Here is a 13461-nt window from a genome sequence, read left to right as displayed (position 1 = left end):
AAATGAAGTTGAAGACAGAATGCTGAGTTCAGTGAAAATGCCTGATGATGTAAGAAATGTGTCATTAATCTGTTAAGTACGATAGTTAAGTGTTTTTCTACTATTTTAATGTGGAATATCCATTTATTTTTCCACAAAGTTTCATGAACACACTATAGATATTCCACTGAAAAGCTCAGGTAATATACCTGCTATTAAATGTACTGATTACTAGATTATTGCAAAAGAGTCCTAATCTTAATAATTTTACATGATACTTTTATTCAAACGTAATTAACTCACAACTACCTCTTTTGATCATTATTGCTTCTTCGGCATTTTTTTTAAAAAATCTAAAACTTCACATGCTCCTTATAGAATAGAGACGATATTCTTAAGTTAACACCTTTAGCATGTCAATGTACTCTTTACAATAAACACTGTTTCAATAAGATGTCTCTTACTGGGGGAAAAGAGGATTAAAACATTAATTTGCTTTATGAAGGCAAATATTAGTTGAACAAACACTTAAGCACATTAAACAAGCTTTGTGTCTTCTTTTTAGAAGCTATCCAGCAAAAAGGAAGGCACAACAGAATACAAAATTTAAAAAATTAGGGGTTTTGCTTCCTGAGCAGTTTCTTTGTGGGGAAAAAAAAGACAGTATGAGTATTTTTATATAAAAATCAACTTATACACAATCTTCCTACTCATCAGTTTCTAGCAATCATCTAGTGAATTGGAGCACTCTTCAATACCTATACGTATTTCTCCAGTTACATTTAAATATTCTATTTTTTGGACAAAAGCATTAAGGCTCATAAACATTGTGGTGTTATAGTTACAAAGTTGGGTTTAGGTAAAGGAAAGCCCATCTCAGTTCACTAGGTGGCCTTGGGTAAATACAATAATTTAGGCTACCCTATTTCACAGAATTTAAAAGGTAAAATGTTGTTCTGAGCATCTTGAAGGAAGACGCAGCTGAAAACATAACTAATATATTTTAGCTGAAACAACATTTTGATTGGGTTGGACTAGATTACTCTTGGGGTTTTTTGCAACTATACAATTATATGATTCCATGATTGCACCCCAATATTCCTTATGTATGTTAGTGGGCCTAACCATAAACCCATGTGTTTTCACTTGGGGAAGATTCAATTCAGCTTCCCTATCTGATTGTAAATGCCTTCATCCTTTTGGAAATGTTACTAAGAAAAGGTACATGAATCCTTTGGGGTGAGGAGTTGGGTTGTTAAAGAGACTGAAAGCTGATATGATCTCTTAACTGAAACATCCACTTGCGATAGTAAGAGTTTGGATTGTTCTCTCAGTGGGAAGGTGGCATCTATTGATATGTGTGTATGTGTTTCAAGATGGATTTAGTCCCACCAAAAAAATTATTTCTACAGGCATCTTAGCATGGTGCCCTTGTTCTCTGCTTAAGGCAAACTGGTGGATTTTTCATGTTTCTCAAAACCTTTTGCGAGAAGGTAAGGTACTGTTGCAACAGAAGTCAGCTGACCTGATAGGAAAACATACGCTCCCAACCAGTTTTACAAAAGTGACGTGAAAAATCTACTAAATAGTAAGTGGTAAAACCAAATAAGATCTTTGGAAGACTGAGGGGAATACATACGTTGTTCTACTGGTCCTGCATCAGCTTTCATAGCATCCTTTTGTCTGAAGAGTAACTCCTTTTCTTCTTGAAGCTGCTGTCTCTCAGCCTCTAGTTCCTGTAATTTGTTACCTGTACAGAGTAGCTCTTGCTCAAGATGGTCTATTGCATCTGTTTTTTCCTGGATTTGCTCTTCCAGAAGTGATTTTTCATCTGCATAGCCATCAATAAGATCTTTAGGAACAAGAAAAATACTGAAATTAACCACAGTGATTTGCAAGCATATATTTCAAAGAAAAGAAAAGTTTTATAAAACATGTTGACAACTCTGACCAGAATGTCAACAGCTGTTGAAATAAGTGGAAGAGCTTTATCCTATGTAATTGAACCTAGAATATTTTTTGCCTTCAATTTCAGTTTCACATTCCCAAAGTGCCATATATTTAATTAATTTTATGAGACAGCTTCTTCATGGGGTGGCAACATGACTGTATGTCTACATGCATGTCTGAGTGAAATATGTGCATGTGTGTATCTGACTGTCATGTTCACACATTCATAGGTGATGATGGGATTCAACACACCATCTGAACAGGCCTAAAGATCTTAAATTCAATAAATTCCAAAGGACCCTACTATGTTAGTGGGCATAATTACATACTAATAAAAGTTGCTTCAAGGTGTTCATTTATCTGTAAAGTGTTTGGGGGTGAATTTTTACTAATAATTTCTTCCTGAAATTATGTATTAAAACTTCATAGACATAAAAATAGGTAGGTCTTAAATTGGTATGAATTCTACTAACCCACTTGTTAACTATTCATAATTTTTTTAAAAAATACACGTTTAATTTTCCAGCTGTTTTAACAGAATTAAAAAACTAGTCAATGCCTTTAATTAATTATTTCAAAGGTTTTGCATATTGTACACAACAAAATGGGCTTTGTCTCAAACACCTTACAATGCCTATTGCAAACACAATGGCTGCATTCACACAAGAATGCACAGATGGCTCCCACTTCACATCCCCCCTGGCGGGAGCAACAAATCACAATTCCTGGCTTAGCATTTCACTGAACAGTGGTCACTGTTCCGCTCCAAACTACCATGTGAGGGCAAGGTTTCTTTAGTATAACGTGTGACTCAGGCCCGTGTAGTTATGATAAATGCAATGTTCTCAAAAGGGACAATAATTAACAATATGCTCATACTGAATCTATTATAATTCTTAGGAAAATATAATTAACCAGAAATTAGTCACCCACCACAGTTTAATGCATCACTACTGCAAATTAGGCCCATGTGGGGTTTTTTGAACCACTGAATTTTCCCCACCATAAGATTTGTTGATTTATGAGCTCCCAGATTAGATGCATCAATAAAAAGGTACTTCAACAAGTCTTCACATGTTAAGTTGGTTGTTTCATAGTTGAACAAACCTGAATTATGAGACTACAATGCCAGCAGTCCCTTAAAATGATAACGTGAAGATTTATGGACATGTAGATAATGTACCACACCAAAACCTAACTCAGATGAAAGCCCATTTAGAATGTTATGCATAAAAAAGCATGTTTGGCAAGCCTTGGTATTTTGAGGGAACACAAACCTAAAGAACTTTATTGCCTCTTCACCAACACAAGAGCTAAACATTCCAAGTACTTTGCAGCATTATTTGCCCTTTCCCACACTTTAGTCCCACTGAATTTTCTACTGTCCTGAGTTAGATTTCTTGTAAACATGAGAGAATTTGAATTCCTGTACTTGGTTAGGATTCAAAGGAATACTTTAGTTATGTCCAAGGAGCTATACTAGTCTGATGGATATTTTCCTTTTAAAAAGCTGATCCCCAACTCAAATCAACCTTTGCTTCTCTCTCTCTCTCTCTCTCTCTCTCTCTCTCTCTCTCTCTCTCTATCTCTCATTTTACAACAGATATGCTTTTTGATGGTAGTGGTGGGGTGGGAGTGTAGGTACATGAAACAAGTTGGGCCCGTCTTTGAATCCCAATCTTTTTATTTACTTTCTGAAAGCCTATAAACTTGCTCTTTAAGTAACAGTGGCACCAGGATCTACCAGCCCATGTCAGCCAAACTGATATACCAATGTATAGCTTATGCGTCTGGTTACTTGTCCTAGGATGATATTACCATATTAAAAGCAAACTGGACACGTCATAGGACATGTGGTGAAATGGGTGTTTTTTTATTAACAAAACCATTCGATACTATTCAACATAACTCAGGTGGTCAGAAAGGCCCAACAGAGACTTAGTTGGTCAGAAAGGCCCAACAGAGACTCCATTTCCTCAGGGTCTTGCGAAAGAATAATGTTAAACAACAACTGATCAACTCCTTTTACTGGTCCACAATAGAAAGTGTCCTTTCATATTGTATCACAGTGTAGTATGCTGGCCTGACAGCCGCGGACAGAAAGGCTCTACAGAGGGTGGTGAATACAACACATGATATCATGGGCTGTCCCTTGAGTCCGCTAGATGACATCGCAAGGGATCGTTGCCTTAGGAGAACAAGAAAAATTATCAGGGATGACTCAAACCCCGGCCATCACCTCTTTAATCTTCTACCCTCGGGCAGGAGATATAGATATATATCCATACCAACTGGCTGAAAAATAGCTTCTATCCATGGGCTGTTTGGCTGTTGAACAGAAAATAACATAGTGAAATTGACTTGCGAGGTGGTGTGTTGTTCGATAAGAGATTGAGTATTTGAGGGGGGGGGGAGCTCAATTAATTTTATTGTACACAGGTTGTACAATGACAATAAAGGTATTATTATTATTATTACTATGTGAAGCAGGATTGTGTACATGTGCGCACATACTTTAGAGCTGTAGACACTACTTAACATGTAAAGAGGGTTTTAAATCTTTATGACAGGACAGAAGGCCATAATTTGGACAATTTTTTGTATGAGTGCACATTCATCATTGGAATTCTACCAAACGAGAAAGTTTGCAGTAACTTAAATCTCCCTTTTTTTGAAAATCAAGGTGACAAAACCAGAATTTAAAGGAGTTGGCTGCTGTAATGTCAGAGATTGTAAATACTGCTCCCAAGAAGCAGTCATGAATCAGATCTTTTTTTAAAAAAATATGGCACTCAATTTCATGAGAACTGCCCAAGGGCACATTAGTAAATCACAAACCCTCATTAGAAAGTAGTGTTTATCTTAAGGAAAAATGCAGTTCCACAGATTTCTTTTCACAAATTTTGCAAGCTTGATGAATACTGTTGTTTGTTTTGTTGTTAATAAATAGTCTGAAATAAAGTTATTTCTAGCACAATCCTATCAACGTTTACTCAGAAGCAAGTCCTACTAAGTTCAATTAATCTTATTTTCTAGTAAATATGTTTAGGACTGCAGCTTTAACACACAGTTTGTTTGTTTTTTTGTGCTGCTGAAAGCAGCCAATAAGCAACACAAAAATACTTTTAAAGAACAATTCTAAACATCATTTTTTTAAAGAAGCAAAGCACAATTATCCAAAAATTAAAATACCGTATTTTTCGCTCTATAACACGCACCAGACCATAACACGCACGTAGTTTTTAGAGGAGGAAAACAAGAAAAAAAATATTCTAAATGAAATAGTGGATATATGATTTTTGTGGTTCATGCTGTGGCCACAGACATGTGATCTGACAGTGAGTTTGGAGTAGCCCAATGCAAAAATCCTGAGGATCCATGTGGATCCATGCTTTGTAACCACGGAGGAGGGAAGGAAGGGGAACCATGGAGCCTCTGCTCACGACTGCAGCAGATCCCTCCCGCCACCCGCAGGCATTCGCTCCATAACACACACAGACATTTCCCCTTACTTTCTAGGAGGAAAAAAGTGAGTGTTATGGTGCAAAAAATACGGTGATTTCTTTGGCTTTTAGTACAATGTAAGTAATCTATTTTTGTATCAGTCAGAATTTATTTATTAAATGCCAATGTACAGCCTATTACATATGATGATTTCTGTGAATGGTTCAGTGCTGCCAAATTCTGGCTCTTTGATTTATCAACTAAATCATTGACCCATGACTCAAACACCTGTTGATTAATTCAAAGGCTCATTCAAAATCTAGGATCATATGCATTTCAAAGGAGAGCTGGCTGAAAAGTTGAAGTGCTGTAAAACAGAGGCCATCCACCAGCTATAACATGACTTTCCTTGTATTTAATTTTTTTATAATTAGTTAACAAAAAAGTTGTTTAAGTTGAGCCCTAGTTTTTGAATCTTGCCTTTATGCCTTGCTCAGTAAACAGAACTTTTCACAAATAATCTGTGTCTTACCCTGCACTAATGTCTATTGAAAGAATGAGTACAATGGTGATAGGTTTCTATGGCAACAGACATCCTGTTATACAGGTTTAACAGATTCAGAATCATACACAAAATGTGATATTATGAGTAAAGAGCTCATTACTCCTACTGGTGGCATGCAAATTGAGAATATTCACAATGATGAAAGCATCGTCTATAAAATACGCCAGAGTTGAACCAACCATGAAAACCCTCATTTTGCAATTTTCTCATCAATAAATGCTCAAGACACTGCTGCTGTCCATTACAGAACAAATGAATGATAATGATGGTCTTAGGATATAACCTTTAATGTAGTTTAGCTTGAAGCACAGGTTGAAAAGAAAGAGGTTAGATTATACATTGCAGAAGATTCTGAAATTCCTCTCCCCCTTATTTTCCCCTAACCTTTGCGCAAGATATTCATTTTTTATTTTATTCTTCATTTCTGCTCTCTGTCTGTCTGTTTCACATTGTGGCTGCTTTCCTTTCTCTCAGAGAGGTATGAATTAATTTTGTTTTCTATTTGCTTGCACCTTCCTTTTCTCTACTGCTGAAAAAGAAGGATAATTTATCCATAACTACCTGAAAATTTGACATGGATTCAAGAGATCACTAAATGAGTTGCTCTATGATTCTGGTGTTTTTTTGGGCAAATTATGCAAATACTGCAAACACTGACATAACGAAGAGAAACAATTTGCTATGCCTTAAACATTTAAAGCCTTATACAGCAAATGAATCATTACTTACTCTCTGCTTTGCTAAGCTCCAAAGCCAACTGCTCTCTAGCTTTAACCTCTCCATCGAGCCGCTCTTGCAATTCCTCCTGGCATCTGAGCAATTCAGTGGCTTCTTGTTCCTGTTTAAAGGACTCTCGCATCAATTCTGTCTGTGTAACTTTAGCATGTTCAAGCTGTGTGATAAGAGAATGAAAAAGGTTAAAATGTGATGGCTTAAACAAATAAATGTTTACCCAGGTCTTATACTGGAAACCTGAAATTGTTGTGGAACGATAAATAATCTGGAAAGGATTGGGCCCTTTCATTCATTTCTACAGACTTCTAAATTAGAGGTTTATTGGCCTTACACAATATGGTCAGTAAGATAAGTAAATACCTGCACACTGCAGTATAATCAATCAGTGTCACATGACCATATCCGTGTCCAAGTGCCGGAACTTGACACTTCCTAGCTTACGTCAACTTATGAGAGGCTCATTTTAATGTTCATTACAAACTTTCCAGAACGTAATGGAATCCTCAGCACATACTACACATATTAGCTTTTGCTACAAATTTTATACAACAGTTCCTAATTAGGATGGTTGAAAAGGAATGTGGAGCAACGGACTTCATGTTGCAAATAATAATTCTACTTCATAAGAAACTTTGGTGTTTTCCACCAAGCTCAATTAATACAACAAGACCTACTACAGGGTAATATTTACTGTGCAACTCCCTCAGATCAAAGGTCGGAGAACCACAATGAAGCAGAAACAACCCTATAGGCAAGGTTCATTAGGCTCTAAAGCTCTTAAACACATATGAATTAGTACTTGAAGGGAGATGTTGTTTCCCATTGTATATTTTCCATCCATTGTTTAATTTGTGGAAATGTCACCTACTTAACTGACATAATTTTAAAAAACAAACATTGAAACAGTTCATTTGTCCCCCACCAAAAGCAATTCATCTCAAAAACCAGTAGCTCTGAGTCAAAAATCCTGCCTGTCTCTTTTGAATAAATCTTTGAGAAATGATGAAGAACCACCTGCTGTAATTATCAGACCAGAATCACAGTAGAGACTTGGGGGAAACAATATTTTTCAAGCCATGTGCTTAAGTAAGAATATAGCATGACTTTACTTAGAATTTGTAAAAAAATAAAATTCTTAGATCAGTTTAACAAGTGAAAAAGTTCAGAGTCTAGCTGTTAAGGGCAGGTAAGGCTGCTGACATTTCACGTGCTACTCAAATTACAAAATGACAAAACACATATTTGTTTAACTGCAGGGAAGGAAAGAACCCACACCCATGTTTTTATAAGTATGGTGAATGTGTTCACATATTATGTGTCTTGTAATACTATATTCCTCATAGAGCATGGCTTTATCAGGAAAAAAAGCTCTTCTATTTTTATCAACTGTTTTAGCGTTAACAAAGCTAAGGTGGTTGTCGCTGGTTAACAATGAAGACATGGGCCAGCAAGCAAAATGTCAAGCAATCCATGCAAACAGAGTTCTAATGCTAAAGCTTCCTGCAGCAGTATATACTTAGGGTTAATTTTTTTCTCATCCAGCAACGTGGCTTGGCTGTGTGGAAGGGCTCTCAAAATCCAAATAACCGCTGTCTGGATGATGACAGCTGCACTCATGGAGAACTTCCAGTTTCCACCACCACCATCCCAGAGAGGGGGTGAAATGTTATCTAGGTATCCCAGCCCCATCACTAAATCTAAAGGCAGCAAAACTATACCAATATATATAGAGAGACAGAAGTACACCTCACAGTACAGGTCTCAAGTCACCTAAGTCTGCACACATATCATACATTTAAAGCACAGGAGTCTCCCCCCACAAAATCAAGGGAAACTGTAGTTGATTGGCGGGGGGGGGGGAGACACGTGTTTGAAATGTGCTTCAAATGCACAGTATGCACAAAGCCTCAGTCAGCACATTGTGCCAAAACACAAAATAATATTCCTAAAGATTATTTAAATTGTACTAAAGATTTCTCTATGCTTTGATTACATGGCAGATAACTGTACTTAGCATTATCGAAAATTCACAGGTGCATTTTACAGAATATACTACTGCATCTTAGTTTAAGTATGCATTTGATATATCTTATTAGAAAGTGACATTAGTATTTCCATTACTTTCTGTTTCTCCACTCTACACTGAAGCATGGCCAAATTAAACTATTCACTACTAAAGCAGCACATGCAACACATTGCCCAATGTGGGCATTTGATCCTCATTTTGTCATGTGCCTCCTATTATCTATCATAACAATGTTGCATTCAGCTTTGGGTGCAAACAGAACCATACATTCATTGGAAACGGTCCTTATATTATTAAAGTATGCTTTTTGCTACTTTGCAAATATATTTTACTGAAAGGCATGGAGGGGGGGAATCAAATAAATAAAATCAAATAAACAAAGAGAATAAATGTGATTGTTAAATAATAGCTAGATATGCTACATGGCTCAGATACACAGCTGTCATAACTTAGATTTAAGTGGCAAGCACTAAAATAACAGATACCTACAAATATGTTACATCTGCGCCTGCTTTATAATGTCAGTACTGGCACTGCATGCTGAATTCAATTCTACTGTAGTGTCAATAATTTAAGAAAAAAGTTTCATTAGCTTTGTTTACAAAATAAAAAACTGCTTTAGATACAAAAATATTATCAAGTACAATACATAGTTTAAAACTTTCCCGTTATCATTTCTGCCAGCATGTAACACACACACACACACACACACACACACACGTACAGCAAGATTAAAATTCCTTCAGGTTCTTTCATACTTACTGAATAAGGGGGTGTAGGCAAAGAAATTTTTGAAACAACTCTTACGCTATGCTCATTTTTCCTGCGCCTAAAATGAAAAATTGAAGTATTGACAACTACAGAGTTATTTTCATCCAACTCTTCGGCGAAAGGAAAAGGATATGGTAAAGGCACACGAGATTCAACTTCATATGTATCTTCTTCCTCGCTTTTTTCTGACTTCAAGCCACTGAATAGATTTGATGCCCAATATGTACGGTAGGAATCCATTCGAGAATAACGTTGCTGCCCTCGCTCATCAGATAGGGCTATTTGCCTTAGCTATGAAAGGTTTCAATATACAGACAAAAAATTGCAGAGAAGTTCACCAGTTGTCTGACTGCTGCAGAGAGCCAGGAACTATCAGTTCACATCCGGATAAGTAACCCGCAAGTAAGGAGAAGCCCAGGTAAATATCAACTTGAGAAGAAAAGAAAGTGTCAACATTTGCAGACTTCACTGAACTACGACTTTCCCCCTCAGAACCAAACTCAAAAAGGTATTTTAAACAAAAAGAATTAGTAATGTGAGGCAGGCATTCATTGAGGGAACAAGGTATCTTCATTATTAGACCATGTAACGACAAGCAACAGGCAGTTAATCAATCCATTACAGCAAAAAAATTGCAGCAATTGTCAATTGAAAAAACAAAACAAAACACCTGCTACAGTGAGGTCAAAAATACAAAAAGTGGCACACTATTTGGCTTTGATTACTTTCTTGAAAGAATTCTCCTGAAGTTAGATAAAACTTCACCGTGCAAAGTGAAAGGCTCACTCTCTCTCAATGCCTCTGTTGAGGAAGAGGTCAGGACAATGGGAGTGGCTTAATTTCTTTACTGCAGGTACACAAGCCGATGGAATTTGAATTAGCACACCCACAGTAAACCTTGCCCGACAAGATTCAAAATCCAAGTCAGAGAAGAGAAGCTGTATTCGTAAGGGAATAAAACAATAGCTTCAAGACTAAATGACTATTTTCAATGCTTTGTAAAAAAGAACATTTCTAAAATACAGTTGCATCTCCAGATCTTTAATGTTGACAGCCTGAAAAATACTCCTAGCAAGGTTTTTCTTTCTATTAGGATCAATGTGCAAGTCCATGAATTAGATGATAGGTCAAATTCATACTGTTTCTAGATTTTTTTGGCACAAAGATCACCGTATCATCACAACATAGTTCCTTTGGAAGTTTAAGGGAGATGAGGGAAGATAGAAAGGAGAATAAGATTTTGATTACATCCTTTGGAGAAACCAGTTGTAAAATGATGCACTTATTGTCCATTAGAAAATAAATCTTTCATTTAACTTGCTAGGCATTTTCTGCTTGTTCTCTTGCAAGAGAGTCTTGAGAAACTAAGTTGACAAAATTAAACTTGATAGACAGATATGAAATAGAATTGTTGTTGTTGTTTAGTCGTTTAGTTGTGACCGACTCTTCGTGACCCCATGGACCAGAGCACACCAGGCACTTCTGTCTTCCACTGCCTCCCACAGTTTGGTCAAACTCATGTTGGTAGCTTCAAGAACACTGTCCAACCATCTCGTCCCCTTCTCCTTGTGCCCTCAATCTTTTCCAGCATCAGGGTCTTTTCCAGGGAGTCTTCTCTTCTCATGAGGTGGCCAAAGTATTGGAGCCTCAGCTTCACGATCTGTCCTTCCAGTGAGCACTCAGGGCTGATTTCCTTAAGAATGGATAGGTTTGATCTTCTTGCAGTCCATGGGACTCTCAAGAGTCTCCTCCAGCACCATAATTCACAAGCATCAATTCTTCGGCGATCAGCCTTCTTTATGGTCCAACTCTCACTTCCATACATCACTACTGGGAAAACCATAGCTTTTACTATACGGACCTTTATCGGCAAGGCGATGTCTCTGCTTTTTAAGATGCTGTCTAGGTTTGTCATTGAAATAGAATAGTACATTTCAAATTCAAAGATGTATCTGATCCATTCACCTGTTTCTAAGAGGGATGGAAGAGCTCTCATTTGAACACTGAGATTCGTTTCAAATGCATTTAACAGACTGAGGCTATAATACTACGATGCAGGTTCCAAGTTCAAATGTGGCACCATTTTGAGGCATGCAAGAAATGTAATTTCTTCGTTGAGCACTAAAACTATGCATGCTACAATTCATTGCTTTTTCCAAAAGTCGTCCTAGGTTTCAGGTTCAAAACTGACCTTTTTGATAGGGACTATTTTTGAAAGGGAAATATTCAGCACTGAAAAACTGGATTCAAACTTGGTGTGCACATTCATGGCACCATTCTAAAAGTTCAAAGTATTTGAGGAAGAGGGAGAAGAGATGGGTAAACACCTAGGTGCGATGACTCAAAATATTGCAGAAAAATATTGAGATGGAAAGATAAAAGGCTTCCAATAGGATAAGCAGGTTGAAACAATTCCAATGAAACAACGTTAGGATGCAAGACCTATTCAATCCTACGATTCACTAGTTTTTAAAATGAAGTATTTGCTTTCTAGGAAAGCCAACAATGAAAAAAATGCATTGCAAATGAAATCCTATTGCAAGTTACACTGGCGTACACATATCTTTCTGGAAATAATAAGAATTGTACAGTGGTGCCCCGCAAGACGAATGCCTCGCTAAACGAAAAACCCGCAAGACGAAAGGGTTTTCCGATTTTTAGCGGCTTCACAAGACGAATTTCCCTATGGGCTTGCTTCGCAAGACGAAAGCCCATAGGGAAATCTCCGGGGACAGCGGGGAAGCGCACCGCGCCTTCTCCTCTGTTCCCGGACCTGTCCTGAAGGCTTGCGGTGGGAGGAGGGTTTTTCCTCCCCACCGCCAACCTTCAGAACAGCATTCTGAATGTTGGCGGTGGGAGGAAGGTTTTCCTCCCCACCGCCAACATTCAGAATGCTGTTCTGAAGGCTGGCGGTGGGAAGAAAAGCCCTTCTCCCCCGCCAGCCTTCAGAAGAGTTCCCGCAGGGCTGCCTAGGCTGCGGATAGCAGCCTGCTGCCCCGCGCAAGGGGCGCTCTGCTTCAGAGCGCCCCTCATGCCGGGCAGACATCTGCAGCTTGGGGAGCCCTGCAGGAGTTCCCCGCAGGGCTCTCCAAGCTGCGGATAGCAGCCTGCTGCCCCTATCCGCAGCTTGCGGATAGCAGCCTGCTACCCCATCCGCAGCTTGGAGAGCCCTGCGGGGAAGTCCTGCAGGGCTCCCCAAGCTGTGAATGTCTGCCCCGCGCGAGGGGCACTCTGAAACAGAGCGCCCCTCATGTGGGGCAGCAGGCTGCTATCCGCAGCTTGGAGAGCCCTGCGGGAAAGTCCTGCAGGGCTCCCCAAGCTGCGAATGTCTGCCCCACGCGAGGGGCGCTCTGAAGCAGAGCGCCCCTCGCGCGGGGCAGCAGGCTGCTATCCGCAGCTTGGAGAGCCCTGCGGGGAAGTCCTGCAGGGCTCCCCAAGCTGCAGATGTCTGCCCCGCGCGAGGGGCACTCTGCTTCAGAGCACCCCTCGCGCCGGGCAGCAGGCTGATATCCGCAGCCTAGACAGCCCTGCGGGAACTCTTCTGACGGCTGGCGGTGGGAGAAGGGCTTTTCTTCCCACCGCCAGCCTTCAGAAGACTGTTCTGAAGGCTGGCGGTGGGGAGAAAAGTCCTTCTCCCCCCACCAGCCTTCAGAAGAGGTCCGGGGACAGACTGTCCCCGGACCTGGTCTGAAGGCGGTCTCCATAGGAACGCATTAATTGATTTTCAATGCATTCCTATGGGAAACCGTGCTTCGCAAGACGAAAAACTCGCAAGAAGAAAAAACTTGCGGAACAAATTAATTTCGTCTTGCGAGGCACCACTGTATAAACACTAGTTGAAACTGGGAACAACTACACATTCCACACTTTGAGGGCACCGATGGTATACGTCTGAAGGAATCCAATTTACTTCCTCACTTTGAGGTACTAGACAATGTTTGTGCACAGCTTCCCTGTACCCAAAGAATTGGCCCTTCAACTAATTGATACA

At 39.1% G+C, this 13461-nt stretch overlaps 1 protein-coding gene across 10 annotated transcripts in view; it reads right to left on the bottom strand.

The window, feature by feature from the left end:
• The window catches only part of AKAP9 (A-kinase anchoring protein 9), a 119614-nt gene that overhangs the window by 36477 nt on the left and 69676 nt on the right, over positions 1-13461 (bottom strand). For all 10 annotated transcript variants that reach the window (XM_053359323.1, XM_053359312.1, XM_053359316.1 and 7 more), the window contains 2 exons: positions 6668-6830; positions 1619-1831 (listed from right to left, as the gene is read on the bottom strand). In XM_053359323.1, coding sequence (XP_053215298.1) covers positions 1619-1831; positions 6668-6830 — 376 coding nt within the window. The remainder of the gene's footprint in view (positions 1-1618; positions 1832-6667; positions 6831-13461) is intronic.

This window comes from Podarcis raffonei, chromosome 12 (genome assembly GCF_027172205.1).
Source record: "Podarcis raffonei isolate rPodRaf1 chromosome 12, rPodRaf1.pri, whole genome shotgun sequence".
Taxonomy (NCBI): Eukaryota; Metazoa; Chordata; class Lepidosauria; order Squamata; family Lacertidae; genus Podarcis; species Podarcis raffonei.
The sequence above is the reverse complement of the archived record's forward strand: the minus strand, read 5'-3'. Positions and strand labels throughout refer to the sequence as shown.